This window comes from Peromyscus californicus, unplaced genomic scaffold (assembly GCF_007827085.1).
Source record: "Peromyscus californicus insignis strain IS unplaced genomic scaffold, ASM782708v3 Scaffold_3__1_contigs__length_106647218, whole genome shotgun sequence".
In the NCBI taxonomy this organism is placed as follows: domain Eukaryota; kingdom Metazoa; phylum Chordata; class Mammalia; order Rodentia; family Cricetidae; genus Peromyscus; species Peromyscus californicus.
In genome coordinates, this window is record NW_026294551.1 from 92,593,167 (window position 1) to 92,614,243 (window position 21,077).

The 21,077-nt window shown below is 44.0% G+C and overlaps 1 protein-coding gene across 7 annotated transcripts in view; it reads right to left on the reverse strand.

The window, feature by feature from the left end:
* Positions 1 to 9,400: 9,400 nt before the first annotated feature.
* The window catches only part of Kcnip1 (potassium voltage-gated channel interacting protein 1), a 378,331-nt gene continuing 366,654 nt past the window's right edge, over positions 9,401 to 21,077 (reverse strand). For all 7 annotated transcript variants that reach the window (XM_052759013.1, XM_052759012.1, XM_052759015.1 and 4 more), the window contains 3 exons: positions 14,953 to 15,057; positions 13,171 to 13,233; positions 9,401 to 10,267 (listed from right to left, as the gene is read on the reverse strand). In XM_052759013.1, the coding sequence (XP_052614973.1) occupies positions 10,220 to 10,267; positions 13,171 to 13,233; positions 14,953 to 15,057 (216 nt within the window). In that variant the 3' untranslated portion in view covers positions 9,401 to 10,219. The remainder of the gene's footprint in view (positions 10,268 to 13,170; positions 13,234 to 14,952; positions 15,058 to 21,077) is intronic.

The following is a 21,077-nucleotide window of genomic DNA, read 5'->3' on the forward strand; positions in this document are numbered from 1 at the left end:
GTTTCCCAGGTAAATCTAAGTTCAGTCAAGTTGATGGTGAAGACTGGCCATCACATCTCTACTCTTTGTGAATTTGACACCTAAACACATTACTTTATTTTTTTTATTATTATTATTATTATTATTTTGGTTTTTCGAGACAGGGTTTCTCTGTGTAGCTTTGCGCCTTTTCCTGGAACTCACTTGGTAGCCCAGGCTGGCCTCGAACTCACAGAGATCCGCCTGGCTCTGCCTCCCGAGTGCTGGGATTAAAGGCGTGCGCCACCACCGCCTGGCAACACAATACTTTAAATACTAACATTTCGCCCCTGAAGCTTAAAGTTTCATTTTCATCTAACAATGAAAAATCCATTAAATCCAAAGTCTCTATGCTCTTTAACATTATTAACATTGTTCAAGTGTTCAAAGTCTCTTTTGAGACTTAAGATAAAACTCTCAGCTATAAGCCTCTGTAAGAATCAAAAGATAAGTTACATTCTTTCAGGTTAGAATGGGACAGAGTCAATATTCCCATCTGACATTTCCATTCTAAAAGGGAGGAATGGGGGAATAAGAGGAAAATTGAGATTAAAACCAGGTCCAAATCCTGCAGGGCAGTCGGCTCAAGATGGAATCACCTGGGTTCCAAGAGCTTTGGGTAGCCCCTGCCCGTGCAGCAAACGTAGCCTCTCTTCTTGGGCGAGCTCCCCTTTACGCATGCCTCTTTCCTCCGTGGATGTCTCATGGTCTGCCATCCTCAACATTTTGTACCTTCGTTGGGTGTTAGGGCTCCGCTCCTTTCAAGGCCTCCATTTTCTAGCACTTTGGTGTAAGCCTTAGAGACCATCTCACTTTTGTTTCTTGAGGTCTGCAAAGCTAGTGCAGAACGTAGACCGTGTTGTTACAGTCTGCCGTAAGGTGTGAGGTGTGGTCAGCGTGAGGTGTGGTCAGCATGAGGTGTGGTCATCAGCGTGAAGTGTGGTCAGCGTGAGGTGTGGTCGTCAGTGTGAGGTGTGGTCAGCCTGAGGTGTGGTCATCAGCGTGAGGTGTGGCCCGGTCCCCTGCACCGCAGTTTCAGAGACCTCCCTGGGCTTCCGAAGCCCAGTCTGAGAAAACACTTGCCTAGGCAGCCGCTGACATCCTGAAACCCCCTTCTGTAGCATTCTCAGCTTAGGTGCTCTCCTTTACAGTGAATTTGCATTTTCAAAACTTTCCCAGCTAGGGTCTTGCCCTGGGCACCTGTCCTATCGCCGGCCCAGAGGTAATCTCCACTTGTCACTACTTTCGACTTAGCTGTCTGCATTTTAAAGTTCGCTGCTCCCATTTTATTTCTGTTGCTGTGAGAAAACACCCGCAAAAAAGCAACTCAGGGAGAAAAGGGTTTGTTTGACTCATACTTCCAGATCCCAGTTCATCTCTGAGGGAAGTTAGGAATGGAACTCAAGGAAGGAAATGGAGGCAGAAACCGTGGAGCAAGATTGCTTGCTAGCTAGTGCTATGATTCATGCATGTATATATAGTTATGTATACATACATCTGTGTGTATACATTTATATGAACATATACGTATATATAGTTGGACCTTCTTATATCAGTTAATAGTCACGACAAACCCTCACAGATGTGCTCATAGACCACTTGATCGAGGCAATTCCTCATCTGAGTTTTCTCCTCTTAGATGACTTTAAGCTGTGTCAAGTTGACAATTAAAACCAACGAGGGTACTCATCTATATCCTTCCCTCAGCAAACTGTAAAATTGCGTATTTCTCTCTGCTTGCTCGTCTCTCAGTGTAGACCTGAGGATGAGCGGTGAGCATTAACATGCACACTCTGTACAGTCTGGAATTTGGTCTACGATCACTGTACTTCTCGTAGCCAATAAACACAACAGGACAAACAGGGAACAGTAGGTAGACAGAAGCAGCCTACAGACAGGAAATCATCAAATCCGGAATTTACAACAGCCAACAGAAGGGAGAGTAGTAGCCTAACTGGGAGAGCAAATAAAGGTGACATCATCAATTTGAGGGCTTACAAACATCCCGCAGAATTCAACAGGGGAAACTGATGAAGCTAGCTGGAGTTCCCGCTTGAGTTCCCTCTCCATGGATGAGGTTCCAGCTTCCAGTTCCTACTGAATGCATCTTTTTACCATGAAATAAACGATAGTAAACATCTTTGGGATTGGTTTTACCTTCTTTGATCACAAACAGTTCTGAAGGGTGCAATGTTTTTAATGCACTTAGTTACTGTCTCTTTTCCCTTCTCCCTGTTAGAGAGCCAGAGGACCAGTGTGACCAGGGCCAGTCCCCTCCCTCCCCTGTACCCAGAAACAGGGTGGAGAACCTCCTTAGTCTAAGAGTCCACTCCTTAGTGAACTTAAATAGCACGTAACAATTTATCAATATAAAGTACGTTATCTCATGACACATCCTGAGTGCTAGTTGTCTTGAAATTTCTGCCAGAAGAATTCTGTGCATTACTTTTGAATTCAGCCTCACTGGAGATCTCAGAACACAAGCAGCACTCAGCCAGATTAGAAGATGAAAGGCCCCTGGCAGAGCTCTCAACAGAGTCGCTGTTCCCTTTGAAAGCTCAGGAGCCGGGCCTCCACTCTGCATTTCCACCAGCATTCTGGTTTCCCACATCCTCACAAGATTGTCCAATGAGCTCTGCTTACATGCAGGATTCTTGGCGTCTCTAGCTCTCATCTCCAAATCTTTCCACATTCCTTCCAGAAACCAGTTTCAATGGCCCAAGAACCACATGGTCAGGTCGTCATACAACAACCTCACTCATGGGTACCGACTTTCTACATTAGTTATTCTTCTTGTTGCCGGGATCTGACAAAGGCAGCTTGAGAAATCATTTTTTTTTTTTTTTTTTGGTTTTTCGAGACAGGGTTTCTCTGTGTAGCTTTGCGCCTTTCCTGGAACTCGCTTTGGAGACCAGGCTGGCCTCGAACTCACAGAGATCCGCCTGGCTCTGCCTCCCGAGTGCTGGGATTAAAGGCGTGCGCCACCACCGCCCGGCTGAGAAATCATTTATTTTACCTTACAGGTTAAAAGGGGACACAGAGGTTAAAAGTCCTCTATGGCTGGGACAGTGAGGCAGCGGGAGAACGAGAATGTCGGCCATGCCGCTGCCATGTTTGCATTCAGGAAGTAGAAAGTGATGAATAAGTCTAGGACCCCATCCCGTGGGAAGGTGCACCCACATAGGGTAGGACTTCACTGGAAGTTTTCCTGTGTCCTGCCCAGTCCCTCAGCCACTCAGACCCAAATAAACACACACAGCATTCACTCACTCCCGTTAAACCTTTCTGGAAATGCCCTCAGAGACACTCCCCAGAGGTTTATCTCTTAGATGATTCTAAATACAGTCAAGTTGACAATAAAGATTACCCACCACAGCACATCAATAAGTTATAAAATTACCAGCGTGAGTTACTATTTTTCAGTTGCTGACGACAATCGCATAGCATCATGGCACATTATGGTCCTTTGTTAGTGGAGAAGAGTAGTGCGGAGTTTGGGAGCCTGTAGGCCAAGTTCAACTCTAATGCTTGTTTCGTTTGCTCTGCATAGTATCTTTACACCTGCTTGGCATCCAGTGGGGAGATTTTATTTGCAAGTCCAGATTTTCAGTTTTCTTTTGAAACTGGTCAGGCCCAATAGCACTATCCATGACCAAGATGGTGGCAATCCCTAGGTGTGTGTCTTCATTGCTTCCCTTACCTTGAGCCTTGCGTCCTGTGCTTTGGCACTCGGTTAATCTACTTGACTTCAGGTACACACTGCACTTGATACTTCCTGGGCTAGTGATTAAGAATAAGAGAAAGTTCTGAATTAAAATCCCCCCTTTACAACTTACGGTTGTTAGATCACACTGGCTACGTAACCTCTGTGCCATGCTTTCCTTATTAGTAAACAGGGGCAATGAGACAACTGTGCTCAGGGGCATGAGGATGGAGTGATGTGAACTTAGGAGGTGAACTATTTAGCATATAGTAAGTGTGCAGTGAGTAACTTATACTTTTATATTCTGAGCTCGGAATAGACACCAAGCGGTGTGGTAGATGTGAAGCTGAACCCCCCTGTCTAGCTCTACTCCACCTCACTGTGTCGCTGTGAGTTTGTGTTGTCTCAGGTGTCATATGAACTAGTAGAGCGGTATCCTAGCTTCTTCTTTCCAGCTGCTGTGACACGGTGCCCTGAACAAAGAAATGTAGGCAGAGAAGAGTTTGCTTTAGCCTGCAGGTCCAGGTGCAGTCCATCATGGCAGGGGTGTCAGAGCAGTGGAAGCTGGAGCAAACTGGTCACCTCACATTCATAATCAGAGAGCAAAGAACGCGTGTAGGCTTGTGCTCAGCTCTCTGACTCCGCTTTTATGTGGTTCAAGATTGCCTGCTTCGGGAATGATGCCACTCGTAGTAAGTAGGTGTTTCTACCTCAATGTCACCAAGATAATCCCCCATAGACATGCCCATAGACCAACCTGATCTACACAATAACTCATGGAGATTCTTTCTTAGGTGATTCTAGGTTTTTTCAGGTTGATAATTAAAACTAACCATTACAGACAGCATAAACCAAGATGTAGATTACAGAAGATCCAAGTAAACTTCCTTCTTTATTAAGAAGTTTTTTATTCATTTTACATACCAACCACAGATCACCCTCTAATCCCTTCTCCTGCTCCCTACTCCAGCCTTTCCCCCTAACCCTCCATCCCCTCCTCCATAAAGGTAAGGCCTCCCATGGGGAGTTAGCAAAATCTGGTACATTCAGTCCAGGCAGGTCCAAGCCCCTCCCCCTGCATCAAGGCTGTGCAAGGTGTCCCACCATAGGGAATGCGTTCCAAAAAACCAGCCCAAGTAAACTTTCTAAAGCAGTGAAAAAGGAATTTGTTAGTATTTGTTGATGCATGTTCCCCAAAACACTAGAGGTGTATGTAGCATCACATGAAGCTTGTGATAGCAATTCAGTGACATGATCAAGAGTCCACTCCTCACAGGGCATGGTTGCACACACCTTTAATCCCTGCACTCGGCGGAGGCAGAGACAAGTGGATCTCTGTAAGTTTGAGGCCATCCTGGACTACATAGCAAGCTCCAGGTTAGCCAGAGAACACAGTGAGACCCTGTCTCAAAAAATAAACAAACAAGAAAGAGACCACTTCTCCTCATCTCTCTGCCTTTATTTCTGTGACACATGTTGACCTATGTGTTGGCTTCCCTTCAGATTACAAAATGGTCAGTTGTAGATTGTGTATTTTACATTGTCCAGCCGAAACATGAACATCATTTCACTGTTCTGCTCAAAAGCCCTGACACTGTTGACATTGAAATTGGTTTCTCTTTTTCAGTCTATTCCCAAGCCAATCCCTGCTGCCATGGGTATGGGAGGTGATGGTTGGTTTAGTCTACTTGCATGTGCTTCACGAAAGAACATGCAAGTAAGCTTCTTAGAACAGGAGCGTAGCCATCGCCCCAGCATTTTTTGGGTCTTCCAAGTCCCACCCACTGGAGTTGGCTGGCTTCAGGGTGTCCCCAGCTCCCAGTTTTAGACTTAGAGCACAAAGCTTGTTGCAATCTGCCAGTTGAGCTGGTCCTAGTTTTGATGTGGAAGGATGCTTAGTTTTAGCTTCTCTGAGAAACATATGACTGTCTTTGCATGTGTTCTTGGCTTCTTGGCTTCATTTCCTGTAGAGGAGGAGTGCTTTGGTTTGGATTGATGAACTTTTTTGTGGCTGTTTGTGCTTGTAGCTTTCACAGCAGCTGCTTTCCAACACCTTCTGGTGTTTGTGTGCCATTAAAGCCAGGACTGAGCTCCAGCTTCTCTTGGAAATGAAACTGGTGTGGATTTTAGAGGTTGGCTAAACCCACTTCCAGCTATGTGAGTGTTTCCAGGAATTGTCTCTTCATCTGCAAAACAGATTCCTGGGATCCCTGGCTCACAGGGCTGCTACGGAGCTTGTGCTGGTTCGCTTTCTGGTCCTGTAACGAAGCCTTGTAGGCTGAGTCCTTCCTAGAGAAAAGAGATTTGTTTAGATTATAGTTTTGAAGGCTGAAAGTCCCAAGTTGGGAAGCCTCTTTGGTTCACTTTCTATAGCGAGGCTCCAATGGCAGATGGCATCATGGTGGGAAAGATCACATAATAAGACCAGAAGGCAGAGCGTGGAGAGCAGTCAGGCTTGCTCTTCTATAACAAATCTGTCTCAAGAACCAACTAAAGTCCTGTGAGAAGTACATAAACTCTTTCCAAGAGCAGCACAGCTAGCTAGTGACCTAGTTATCCTGAACCACCCTTCCCACATCTTAAATGCTCTAACGCCACCTGATATTTCTGTAGTAAGACCACAGTCCCAACATACAATTATTTGGGTGTGTGTTGGGGCACATTCAAGACATATCCAAGCCATAGCAAGACTCAAAATATGTGCATAGAGGATTTCTTAGCTGGAGATAATGTCAAGCCAAGCTATCTGCTCTTCAGAGGCATATCATTTCCTACCCTGTATAAAGTATCCACTCTTACCTCTATCATGATACAGTCTTACTCTCTTCATTGAAAATCATTTTGTTACATTTCCTCCCACTAGAATATAAGGCTCATGAAAGCAGGACACATATCTATCTGATTGATTGTAGGTTACTACTGTGGGAAATTGAGGGCAGTGTTACTGAGGATGCTAGGAGACAGAAGAGACCTCCAGATCCCCTACTGAGGGGGGAAGGATGTGGGGTATTAATCTGCCGACTCCCAATGGTCATGGGGCTAGGACCTCTCATTACAGACATCGATGACCTATTTATTCTACCCTGCCCTGCCCACAGGCAGAGTGGGACTCTCATGGCCAGAGTGTGTCTGTGCCAGAGACACAGCACTAAGTCTTGGCACTTGCAGTTGGTAGCAGTTGAGCCCACCTGCACAGTGATGGTGAGTGCCGAGGGAATGGGAATATGGATGAGGCAATCACCATATCTATTACACAGCTGACTGGCAAATGGTGACCATTTTTGGGTGGCTCAGGAAGACACGCTTGAGACAGACCTTGTGCTCTCAGTGTCACAATATGCTGCCAACCCAGGACGGCCTTTTCCTTCTGTCTGATTAGTAATCCGAAGAATGTTTTGAATCTTTCCACTGTGGTTTCTATCCCAAGGATGCTCAGGACTCACTCTAGCTTCTGATGTGTGGCCTAGTTAACACAGGGATAAAGGTACCAACCCTTCCTTTAGCCTAGAGTGGAGCTTCAACCTCAGGTGCACAGTGGTGTAGCCTGGAGAGCTGTAAAGCAGCCTGTGCTCAGGGCACCATTAGAGGTCCTGACCCAGTCCATCTGGGATAATGATTCCGCATTTCAAAAAGTGCCCCCTTCTCTGCTCCCTAGGAGATTATGATATAGTATGAAATGCTCACTACACCAGCATCTAATGCAAACATCTTTGAAGGTCAAATTGTCTAGCTTCATGACCAGCTTGATTTGGTGGTTTATGATGTCATTAGGGGCTCAATTTCTTTTATTACTATACTTCTACCTTGCCTTGTATGATTGGTATTAGCTTCATTAGCCCTTTGGTTGGCAGAAAAATATTTGGAATTCCTAAATAGTTACTAGCACACCCTAGGGCACATTCCTTCCTTTAGATGCCCAGAAGAGAGAATATCCTTGTCCTGTTATTCCCAGCACAAGTTTTGAGATTTAAACTGTTTGAGCTACCCTAGGCTTCATTCCACCATGACTCAGTTGTTATGGCCATGAGTGACTCAGGTCATAAGTTCCACTCTAGCAATGGATATGGTCAGTTTCTCATCTTAGTACAGTATGCACACTACTTTCTGGGTAGTGTCTAGATATGCTGATGTCCAGGCCTCATCTTCAGAGATTATTCTTTGACATTGGGTGGGGCACAGGCATTGGTAGTTTTTATAAGTTCCCCAGGTGGCTCTGAGGTGCAGCTAGGGCAGAGAACCACTGGCCCAGACTTCACACGGCTTAGTGACGCAGCGTGGACCACAGAAGAAGGGCCATGAGTGTAGATGCTTAGCTTGGGTCCAGGAGGATGCCTGATTGGGGACAGGTCACACGTCTAGCAGTCTTATAGGGTCATATGACTGCACTTAAGACACTCAAATAGAGGAACAAAGCTGTGGACCAAACAGTTCCCAACTGTGAAAGGGAATAGCCAGTGGCCACCACACTGGGAGTAACTCACGCACACAGGTGCTGTGGTGGCCTGTCCCTGTGATAGGTCCACAGCTGCTCAATGTATCCTGTCTGACAGCTTCCTCATTTGATAAGTGACTCTGAAGACTATCCATGTGCCATGGTTTTGTCAATTTGACACAAAGCTAGACATACTTGGGCAAAGGTAATCTCAGTTGAAGAGCTGCCTCCACTCGATTGGCCTACGGCATGCCCCTGGGGACATTTCCTTGACTGCTAATTGATGTGGAAGGGGCTAGCTCACTGCCCATGATACCATCCTTAGACAAGCGGGCCTGGACTGTTGAAGAAAGGCAGCTGAGCTTGAGCTCCTGAGTGAGCTAGCAAACAAACCAGCAAGCAACACTCCTTCATGGTGTCTGCTCGGGCATCCCCTGATGATAGACTGTGAAGTGCAAGATGAAATAACACCTTTTCTTCCCAAGTTGCTTTTGGTCATGGTGTTTTTCACTGTAACAGAGAATAAACTTTGACACTATATCTCCCTTAGCTGATTACAAATGACTGAGATTTCTGGGAAATGCTCCCAGTTTCTTGGATCAAGAGGAATCCCCTCACAGACTGGGAGTGCCGTATGAGGAAGATCCCCTTACCCCTCTGAGCTTCGGGGTCCTCAAAAATAAAACCAAGAATTGACTTCTGGAATGTTCTACCATGAGCATGAAATAAGAAAATGCCTATAACACTTGTAATACAGCCCTTGACAGATAATAATGCTTCCTTAAATCTTTTCAAGGATGTTCTTGTTAGAAATTTTTAGTGTGATATCACTGGGAAAACTAAGATACATGATGCTGAACCCAAGTAATCATTTTATCATTATAAGATGAAACCCCCTGATCAGTCTTTGGACTCCACACCATCAGCAGAGAGACCTTGTCCTTCTTTTCAGCTCTGTATCCTCACCTGCACCACACGGGGCTCTGGGCTCTCCATCTTGGAGTCTTGGGAGGGGCAATCTTGTTAGAACAGGAGGTGTTCTGAAAGGCTTTGTCTTCAAGTTGCAGTTGTGTATGATCACAGTATCTGCATTTGAATGGAATGCCACTGAGGATGGTCTTAGCATGATGGTACTATTATGATGGTACCAAGAGACTATTAGCACCCCAAGGCCGAATGGATGGACTAATCATCCATCCCTTGTCATAACTTACCTCTCCTGAGCAACGGAGTCATGGAAGAAATGATTGAGAGTGTACGAAATAGTTCTGTTTATTGATTAGAACAGGGTATAAAAGTACAGCATTTCGCAGGCATTCTGGACTTTCTGGGAGGGACATGCAGTGCCGGGCTTGAGCAGGGGATGGAGAGGAGGGATAGACCACTGGGCAGCGGTCCTCCTCCTGGACATGTGAAGAGACTTGCTCTATAAGCACAGATGCTAGTGTGAGAGAATTATTAGTTCCTACCTCTGGAAACAAAAGACATGGGCAGTTTGGGTCATCTGACGACACCATGCTTATTAATTCGGTCCTATTCTACATGTGTTAGGTGCTGCCTCTCCCAATCTTATCATGATAAACTCTAATTGTTCTGTAGAACACTCTTTCTTCCCCCAGAGGAAGAGAAACAGGCACATTGGCTTGGGAGGCCATCAGAGGATGGTGGACATTTGGCTCAGGTCCTCTGGCTTACAGATTCATAGGGGTCTGCCTGCCTTGGAGGCAGTGAGTTGGGGACATGTAAGCATAAAATTGTGCACTACTGTTTAAGCTCAAGCAGAGGGGCCTTCCACAGGGCAGCAGCATGAAGAGATGGGCATGCTTCCGAAACAAACTCAGGTTTCATCTCGTCTCTCTCAAGAGGAGTGAGGAGAAAAGAGTGGGCACTCAGAGACTGAGCCACATGATTCCAGGTTTTGTAGAAAGTCTTCAGCAGAGAAGTCTTCCAAAGTGTAAAAGGTATTTCTGTCCCAAGAGTTGGTGTGTAAAGTCAGAACGAGGGCAGATCAGGGCATAGAGGTGTTTGTTCAGTGTCTCTGAGGGCAGGATGGCGAGAGTCCTTAGTCACATGACGTTTTGGAACAGCTGTAGAGATCTCATGATGTTGTCATCCTGGGGAGAGAGCGGTGGGAGAGAAGACGGTTAGAGCTGTCGGAGGCTCCTGCCTGGGAGCTCAGGACTCGAGCAAATCTCAGGAGTGGGGCTCCCGTGCTAAGGGAAATCCGCGGCAGCCTCACAAACAAGGCACACAAGAGGCAAAGATCTAGCTCACACTTCGGCATTCAGGAGAGAAAAACAATCCAGTGGATCAATGCGTTGTGTTTCTTTAAGATGCTCTGTCAATGTGGTGTATGAAATGATTTTCCACATCTGTGGAGATGATCACAGCTTTTCCTGTTTATTCCATTATCGTGATTAATTATATTGACTAATTCTTTTTTTTTTTTTGGTTTTTCGAGACAGGGTTTCTCTGTGTAGCTTTGCGCCTTTTCCTGGAACTCACTTGGTAGCCCAGGCTGGCCTCGAACTCACAGAGATCCGCCTGGCTCTGCCTCCCGAGTGCTGGGATTAAAGGCGTGCGCCACCACCGCCCGGCCTAATTCTTGAATGTTAAACCAACCTTGCAACTTCTCATCTTAGGGTTATGATAGCCTCATCAATCACGCTGGGGTGGTCCTCTTTTATTCTCTGTTCCTTGAGGTTAGTATCCTTTCTTCCTTAAAAGTTTGCAAGAATGCACCATGAACAAGCTATTTAAGCCTGTCATTTTCCCTGGGGTAAAGTTTTAAATTACAGATTCCAAGTCTTTGAGACAGGGTTATTTACATTTTTGTTTTCTTTTTGTTAAGTTTTGATAAGCTGTGCTTTGTAAGGAATTCAATTGTTGAATTTATTGAAGAATAAATAATTATCTTTTAAAATCAGTAAAACTGATAGTAGATGTTATTATTTTTTACTTCTGATATCAGCAATTTGAGGATTTAAAAATATTTCTCTTTTTAACTCAGCCTTGGTAAGCAATTTTTAGTTTGTTTTGTTTTGTTTTTGAGACAAGGTTTCTCTATGTAGAATGGCTGTCCTGGAACTTGCTCTGTAGACCAGGCTGGCCTCGAACTCACAGAGATCTGCCCGCCCTGCCTCCCGAGTGCTGGGATTAAAGGTGTGCACTACCATGCCCAGCTTTCTAAGGTATAAATATTGAAGGTATAAAGTTTTTAAATCTTTGCATACTAAGTACTACACTTCTACATTTTGAGTTAAAATATAGTGAAAATACAAAACATTAAACTTTGTGAGATGTAAAGCAATACTTGGCTAACGTAGTATTCAAGGAAATTGACTGTGTATGTGTGTGAGTGTGTGCATGTGTCACGGGGTTTAAGGCTGAGGAAGCAGACTTGTGATAGAGAAAAATCAAGAGTGACAAGGTCGGTTGTGAGGATCTGAGTCTTTGTAAGTTGCTGTGGGTCTGGAGTCAGGCAGCTTGTGTGTTCAAGCCCGGCAGCTCTTACTTCCTGCCTGTGGTACTTAACCTGTCTGGGTCTTAGTTCCCCTGGGTATAGAGTGGGCTTGAGTATAATATCCCCCTATTGTGAGGTGGTGAAAAACACGAATTATATGAAGAGTGACTGTGGAAGGTGCTTGTGTGAGGAACAAGGTTCGAACAGTTCTCTCACCTGGAAAGCAAAGTAAAGAAAGAGCACTTCTCAGGCATGGTGTTTGCCATTGGTATGACAGAGTTTAAAACCCATCTCTGTCCCTCGTTGTAGCATTAGCCACACCTCTTAACCTTGTAGTGCCCCAGTTTTCTCTGCTTGAAATGGGTGTGACAGACATAGATGCTTAGCCTGTTCATAATGATTGAATATTAAAGTATTTCTAACTCCACAGGTGAAGCGGCTGACCCGACTCTGTTCTCCACCTCAGCATCCTTCCTTCTGGCTACCTAGTTCCTTGGGATCCCCAGACAACTAACTGGTGAACAGCAAGCTCAATGGGGACACTCTAGGACAATGGTCAGGGTCAGTTAAAAGAGGTCAGTGTCGAGCTGGGAGGTGGTGGCGCTTGTCTTTAATCCCAGCGCTCTGTGAGTTCGAGGCCAGCCTGGTCTACAGAGCGAGTTCCAGGACAGCCAGGGCTACACAGAGAAACCCTGTCTCAAAAAACAAACAAAAGAAAAGGTCAGTGTTGATCCTGTCCTAATTGCTAACTGTCTGGAACACTGTCATGTGGGACATCTGCCTGGAGAGTTTTCATGTGGCTGAAGCTTGATTAGCGCTCTTTGTGTTAGGGCGAGCTTAGGCTGTGCTTTTGTGAAACGAGGTGGACTATAAACCTTTCAAGTAGATGAAGCAGCTGTTTCCAGTTCAGTGCCCAGCAGCGGCATTGGTGTCAAGTTCTTCCTGAGACTTAACCAAAGCACAGCCCAAGGAACAGTACCACAGTGTTTCCTAAGGAGTGTGTACAAGGTGAGCCTGGCCTCAGACCTGTGCAGGCCCCACCCGTATTTTAACAAAAGCTTCAAGGAGTCTGTTCTTTACATTCACTCTAGCAGCCTTGGAACTGAGCATTTGAATTATGATGGCAGTTTCTAGACCCTTCTAGAGCTTCTGGGGTTGTAGTTTGCAAGTACACTTTTGGAAGAACTTCAGGCAATTCTGTCCACTGGATTGAGAATCTTGCTGAAGGTCTTCCAATTGTTCCTCTCTATCTGAGGAACAGGCACAGAGGCAGTGGAAAGGAGAGGGCTACCTATTCAGAGGCAGTGGAAAGGAGAGGGCTACCTATTTGGCACATCTCATTCCATGAAGACCTTCTGGGCCTTCACACCTCCCAAACCTATGCTTCATCTCTCTGCTCAGGCCTGTGCTGAGCAGGCCAGGCTGGGGTGTGGAGATGTTGGGCTTCTGAGTCCAGGGACTGCAGGTGTGTGAAGATTTCAGATCCTTCCTCTACAGTCTCCACATCCCAGATTCCCTATCCCAGAGCAATTGTGTCCCAAGATCTGTCCTTACCTCCTGACAGGATTCAAGAAATTCATCTAAAGTTACGATGCCATCTTTATTTTTATCCATTTTCTGAAAGACACAAGAGAGGAGTCTCTAAAGAACCTGGAATTTCACATTTCAGATTTTTCTCTCTGTTTACTCCAGAATTAGGATGGTCTTTTGCTAACTAGTTGGTTCTTGATTATAGTATTATGGTCCTCATGAGCTTCCTTACATCAAAAGATTGGTCCCAACACTTACCTCATTGCTACATTGTTATTATGCTGACATCTCAACATGTAGTAGTCTGTTTCTGTTATTACAATAAAATAACTGAGGCTGGGTGCTGTATTAAGTAAAGAGGCTTCTTTTTCTTATTGTTCTAGAGGTTTAAGAGCATGACACCAGTTTCTGTCTGGTGAGAGCCCCATGAAGGATGCCATCATTTTATTGGGCACATGTGGAAGAGGTCACACAACAAAACAGGAAGCCAGAGAATGAGGAGAGGCCCGACTTGCTCATTCAACTCAGGCTTGTGGTAACTACAGCAATCTCTGAGGCAATGCTCCCAAGGACCTAGTCCCCTCCCATCAGGCCCCACCCATTAAAGATTCCATGACCTTAAACACTGCCACGCTGAGGACTAGGCTTCCATGAACCTTGGTCATACACTCAAGCCAGAGCACATGTGTCCCACACACTTTTCACTGGTCTCTCTATCTGGCAGAAAGAACACTGGGTACAGAAGGTTCTGGTCCATCTCTGTAGATTTTCTGGGCAAACTTTCAAGATATTGGAGAGATCTCTTTTCCTTGCTGCAAAGTGGGAGGCTTGGGTTAGAGTGAGCTGACTTATTTTTTTAATTTAAGATTTATTTATTTTATTTGTGAGTGCTCTATCTGTGTGTATGACTGTATATCAGAAGAGGGCATCAGATCCCATTACAGATGGCTGTGAGCCACCATGTGGTTGCTGGGAATCGAACTTAGGACCTCTGGAAGAGCAGCCAGTGTTCTTAACCACTGAGCCATCTCTCCAGCCCCAATCTAATTTTTTTTAGTACTCTATATTGCAAGAATTTTTTTTTTTTTTTTTGGTTTTTCGAGACAGGGTTTCTCTGTGTAGCTTTGCGCCTTTCCTGGAACTCACTCGGTAGTCCAGGCTGGCCTCGAACTCACAGAGATCCGCCTGGCTCTGCCTCCCGAGTGCTGGGATTAAAGGCGTGCGCCACCGAGGGCGATCTGGCTGCGACATCTGTCACCCCATTGATCGCCAGGGTTGATTCGGCTGATCTGGCTGGCTAGGCGGGTGTCCCCTTCCTCCCTCACCGCTCCATGTGCGTCCCTCCCGAAGCTGCGCGCTCGGTCGAAGAGGACGACCTTCCCCGAATAGAGGAGGACCGGTCTTCGGTCAAGGGTATACGAGTAGCTGCGCTCCCCTGCTAGAACCTCCAAACAAGCTCGCAAGAATTTTTTTTTAAATTAAGGATGCCACTTCTCCACCCAGTCATCAGCAGTGTGCACCCATCCTTTACTAGACCAAGGTTGAGCTCCTCCACTTAAGGATCTTGCAGCCTGGCTTACCCTAGTTTCTTATTCCCCTTTGCAGCCCAGACAAATGTGCTCAGTAAATACACAGATGCAATGAATGACGTCTTCTCTACTCAGGTCCTGCGAGAATTTTTATGGAATCTACCATTTATAGTTCATGATAACATGCTCTCCGCTGTCTTCTGTAATATATACTGGTCTGCCTCACAGGAGCATCTCCTGGTCCATCAGTATAAGACTTGCGCAGGTGCATACGTACCTGGAAGAAGACGTCCACATGCTGCCTGGGAGTGTCTTCTTTGAGCACAGGATAGGTGTATTTCCCCATCATGTCATAGATGGCTTTGACTATGTCCATCATCTCCTGGAAGGGGACATGGAGGCACACACTGTTGGGACCATGAGGTCACACCTTCTTAGGGGACAGAATTTAGGATGTTTTAGGGTTCCCCTTGCCAACCAGAGTGACTAAGAGGACTGTTTTAAATAGATGAATAGGAGCTAGAGGTCAGGATGAAACTTCCTCCTCAGAGAAAGTGGGGGACTCCTCCTTGCCTTCAGATGTCTTGGGCGGTTACCTCTTCTTGCTTTGTCCTCAGGGAGGGACCGCATTGAATTCCCCATTCACAGACTGAGACAATGAAGCATTATTCTGACTTAAAAGGTAAATGAATGATTTAGACTAGCCTTTTAAACACTCTTGCGGGTTCTGTTGCTATTTTAAGTTAAGAAAAAAATAGCCAACATAAGGATTGTTGACAGGATACTTGAGGTTTTCTCTAAACTTATAATTAATAATTTTAAACTTATAGAAAAGTTGTAAAACTAATACAGAGGGCTCATGTATACCTTTTACCCAGTTCTCCTTAATATTAAAACTTGTAAAACCGTAGAAAAAGTATCAAACCTAGGAAATTAACATTGCTACACTATTACTGGCTAAACCATAGAGTTTATCCACATCTCATCCATTTTCCCACTGAAGCTTTTCTAGTCAAGATTGCACTTTGCGTTGAGCTGTGTGTTCTTCGTGTTTCCAGGACCTTGACACGTATGATGGGGATGCTGGCCAGCTGTTTTGTGGTTGGTCCCTCAGCTTGGGCAAGACTCTGTAGAAGTGATGGGTGTTCTATGATGTCTGTGCACCGTCAGGGAGGTACGTGGTGTGGCTATGTCTTGTGACGGGCGATTACTTGATTACTTGATTAAGGAGTTGTCGTCTATCAACACACCTTGACAGCAAAAGTGATCACTATGGTATTTGTTTGCTGACAATTCTGTATTACCTTTAAAAAGTTAATGTTTTAGCTCAGAGATTAAAAAGTCCTCTATGGTTCTGTTGCTGTTTTAAATTAGGACAAGGCAGCCAACAGTTAACTCCCACGGGGCACTTGAGGCTTTCTGTAAGTAGGTTACCAATAATTGTAGAGGTCCTGCCTATCTCCTTTTATTTATGTATTTAGTTCTTCGGACTTGTGGACATCTGTTATGTGTTGTTGGTGACAATCCAATATTATCACGTTTTATTTTGTTGATGAATTCGCCCTAGTTTTGGCTTATTAGAACTCCTCTAGGCCGATGCCTGTAGCTGTTTGATCTGCCCCAACCAGGATTCAGGTGCATGCTCTATTTCTCCTTTCCCAGTCCCAAGACAAACAGCTCTCTAGGGAGACTGCCCCCCCCCCATTTTTTTTTTTTTTATAGAGAAAGGTGTTTAGAAAGAATGATCTGGGTGCCATCGGGGTCGCTTCTCCAGGACTCCCTCAACATACAGAACTAGGAAATGGGTTTGTATCCACATATCCATTTTAAGACACACACTTTACTAGCCTTTCACACCCATGTGGTCATTAAGCTCTTTCCTGCCTGAGAACTTTTATTAAAGAAGGGACAGAAAGACCAGTTTTGATTGTTTGGGATTCTCATTGCCTGCAAGTATGATAAGAATGTTCCAGAATGAGTGCCAGGAAGACGTCTCACACTGTGTCCACCTCACCATTAATTTTGCCATCTAGAGATGTCTGACAGACATCAGTGGTGATAATTCTGCCTACTTCACCCATTATAAAAAAGGGAGTAGTTAGTAAGTTTATTCAACAGTGTGATGGGAAAATGTATTGAACCAAGGTTGAAGATCAGGTGGTATAAATCCCATCCAAGCCTCCTTTCTTTAGATGTTGTATAAAGTAGCATTTGAATATCTTAGAGTATCATACATGTAAGTATGTACATAAGAACTTAGATGTCTACAAAATTGCTGTAATACTACAATAGTACTTTATAAAGTGATTTTTTTGAAACATGACATTACATACAGTTGTTAATCTTTTGTGATTTTAAATGGTCACCTGCTATCTAATGAGGGCTTAAAATCTGGGCCTGGAAAGATGGTTCAGTGGTTAAGAGTTTGTACTGCTCTCACAAAGGACCTGAGTTCTGTTCCCAGCACCCATGTTGGGTGACTCAGAACTGCCTGTAACTCCAGCTCCTGGGGATCTGGCTTCCTCTTCTGGCCTCTGAGGGTACTGCATAAACCCACCCTTCCATACATTTTACAAGATTAAACATAAAAATCTTTGCATATATGTTACAGTTGTATAGCTTGGTCTCCTTGTGGGACTCCTAACAGTGGGAGCAGGGGCTGTCTCTGACTCTGTTACCTGATTTTGGGACCCTTTTCTTCTACTGTGTTGACTCATCCAGCCTTAATAGGAGAGGAGGTGCCCAGTCTTATTGCAACTTGATATGCCACAGCTGGCTGATATACAGGGGAAAGCCTGACCTTTTCTGAAGAGAAAAGAAGTGGCGTAGATGGGGGTGGGGAGATGGAAGTTGCAGGGAGGGACTGGGGTAGGAGGTCAGGGAAACTGCAATGGGACTGGGAAAATTTAATTAATTAATTAATTAGTTAATTAATAAAAATTAAAATCTTCAGAATCTAGACCCTTTGCAATATGGTAGAAATTCCATTATTGTTTTACTAGGTTTGGTTTCTTCATGAGTTTTAAGCCCCACATCGACTAGTTCTTACTGAATTTTCACAAACTATTTGTTCATTGTGTTTATTTTTAACCTGACTGTGAGAACTCTTTATCTACTTTGGGGGTGCATACATTTATATAGAGAGAATTTTAAAGTGTGCACCCTATGCTAGGTGTGATCTGAGGAGAGGCTAGTGAAACAGATGTGAGACCTTGGTTAGCTAGTGCCTGGTAAGAAGCACCGTTGCTTTCTACAAGTTACAGATGTTTCAACAGCTGTGCCACCTGCTGTCCAACTTTGCTAATGGCATTTTTTGAGGTGAAGAATATAAAAATATTCAGAGTGACATCATCAATACTTTTCTTTGTGTCTTAATTTTAGGCCTTTCCCATTCTAAGTTTAGATGAGGCACCTATTTCCTTTTGGGGAGAGACAAAGTGACCCCATTTTACAGCTACAGTCAGTCCCTCATGAAGAGGAACAAGGGCAGGAACTCAAGGCAGGAGCCTGGAGGCAGAAACGGAAGCAGAGGACGAGGAAGAGGCTGTTTCCTGCATCACTAGCACATGCCTAGTTCTCTTGCAGTTAGAAGTTACTTGTGTATCTATGACTGATTTACGTGTGTGACGTTCAGATCATTCCTTTACTGCTGAAACACCACAGCCGGCCAGTTCCCCTGGAGTCATCCATTTCATTATTTGCATCTGTTCATTCTGGTCCCAGGCTCTTTCTATTAGGAACTGAATTACCATTGGTTCCCAACTTCCTCCTCCATTCCCCAGTCTACCCGCTCCCCTCATCTCCTCACATAGCATCCCCTAATGTGTCATAGTTCTGTTTCCGCTTTTTGAAAATGATCTTTCCTCTTTTCACCTGGTGACTTTCCCAATGTGGCAGTTTTTCCCCCCAAACAATAATTTTATTTTGGTTACAAACAAATAAATTTTAAATTAGTTAGAGACAAATAGCTGTTTTTACAATATTGCCGTCTTCACAATGGACTTCCCTTCAGAAAACAGAGAGCATCTCCATTTAGTCCTTTTTTTCCCTCCATTTTCTCAGAAACCTTTTTCTTCAACTAAATCATAGGTGTTTTTGAAATGCTCATGCACATTACATTTTACTGTTACATAACTGGAATATCTTAGTTTCAACTTTCTAAATAGTCATAATTGAGACATGGGCCACCCAGTTTATTTCGGCATGTGTTAGTCGCTGGACATGATCTTAGTTCTGTTTAAGTAGTTTCTCTTGTCTTTTTTCTTCCTAAGTATAAAGTCATGTCATTGCTGAGCATGGAGGCTCACACTTGTAATACCAGTACTAAGGAGGCTGAGGCAGGAGGGTCACCATGCGTTCAAGGCCCACACAGTGTGTTCCAGTCATCTTGAGCTACAGTGTGAGACTTGTTGCAAACAAATAAACAAATAGAAGAAACGCATGCCATTTACAAAGGCTGTCCTAGGTGTGTGCTTCTGACCCACTGTACTTGAAGAGCATTCAGAAGTATGAACAGATGGTGTGGGTCAACAGCAAGCACACTGGTCTTCATTTCTCCTGGAGCCCAGGATATCTGAGACGTCACCGTGAAGTGGAGAGCTGTGCAGAAGGCTGGAGCACATTCTATTATGCTCATGATGTATTTTATTCCCATTTTATTAGGAGTTTAAAAAATGATCAAGGATATAGGGTAAGTTTGATGGAATATGATTTTAGAATCACATGGTTTAGTCTTTTGATGTACTGATGTGCTGAATTATTTAATAGATATGCTCTACTATTGAATTACTTCTGCAATAAACCTGTTTCTGGTCATGCACGCTCCTTTAACTAGAGTGCTAGGATTAATTTCCTGGCGCTTCGTTTGGAATTTGTGGTGTGTATTTTAAGTGAGATTGGAGTCTTGTTTTCCTTTATATGCTTTGCCAAAGTTTTTAATTTTTTTTCATTCAACACGTTTGAGCACTTCCTGTTGTCTAGACACCCCTATCTTAAAATGAGATCTCCCTTTAAAAGTAGGGTTTATGGGAGCATAATTTGATTACAGCAGACTCACTCATTTTAAGTGTCTCACTTGATAAACTTTGGCAAATGTACACAGCTGTGCTACCTCCACACTCAACACCTGCATTATTTATTTTTTTTATCACCTCAAGAAGTTTCTATACTGCCTGCCAACTCCCTGGTATCAAGCCATTGCTGATGAAACTTTGGTCATTAAAGGTATTTTCATTTTCTAGAATTTGATGCAAATGGAATGATACTGTAAGTCTGAGCCTGTCTATATTTAATGCACACAATGGCTACAGAATCCGTGCCTATAGTTGCACGTGACAGTGATTTATTTCTTTTTCACTGCTGAACACCCACTGAATAGATAGACAGCAATATGTTTATCTGCCATCTTGTTGAAAGACATTTGGGTTGCTGGCAGTTTGGGGGCGATTGTGGATAAAGGTATTATGACAATCTCCGTGTAGGTATTCATGGAGTTACATATTTTCATTTTTTAGGTAAATATGTAGGGGTGGGATCTCTGGGTCGTACAGTAGTTGGATGTCGATTTTAAGATGCTACAATGTTTCCTAGGCAACAATGCTTGCACTGTTTCTCATTAGTAGTGTCTCAGTGTTTCTAGCTGTCCCTCATCTTTGCCTGCATTTGAATTGTTGCTCTTTTTATTTGTGGTCTCTCTAATGCATGCATAGTCATAGTTTATTATAGCTTAAAAAAATCTGTATTTCAGCCAGGCGGTGGTGGTGCACGCCTTTAATCCCAGCACTCGGGAGGCAGAGGCAGGCGGATCTCTGTGAGTTCGAGGCCAGCCTGGTCTACAGAGCAAGTTCCAGGACAGGTTCGAAAGCTACACAAAGAAACCCTGTCTCAAAAAAACAAAAAAAAAATCTGTATTTCATTGAAGATTAGAGATATGGGGTCATTTTAGCTGGCTGTATTGTCCATTTACTAATATTTTCTGAAGTATCTGTTTAACTTTTAAAAATCTATTTAAAAATTTCATTGTATTACTATTATTGTATTTTAAACATTTATTTATTTGTTTATTTATTTAGTGTGTTGGGACATGCAAGTCATAGTGCAAGTTTAGGAGTCAGAGGTCAGAGGTCAGTGCTTTGCTTCTAGGTTTGAACTCAGGTCATCAGGCCTTTGCTAACTGAGCCATCTTGGTAGCCCCTCACTATCTGTTGTTAGTGGGCTTATTTACCTTCTTATAACAATACAAGTATTTCTTATCTATTTGCATCTCAGCCTTTTGTCACTTAATAATAATTTGCAAGCCATCTCCCCAACTCTATGGCTTGCATTTCCTTTTCTTAGTGGCGTTTTCTGAGAACAGAAAATGGTAGCTTTGATGAAGAGAAACATCAAATTTTCTTTTGTGAT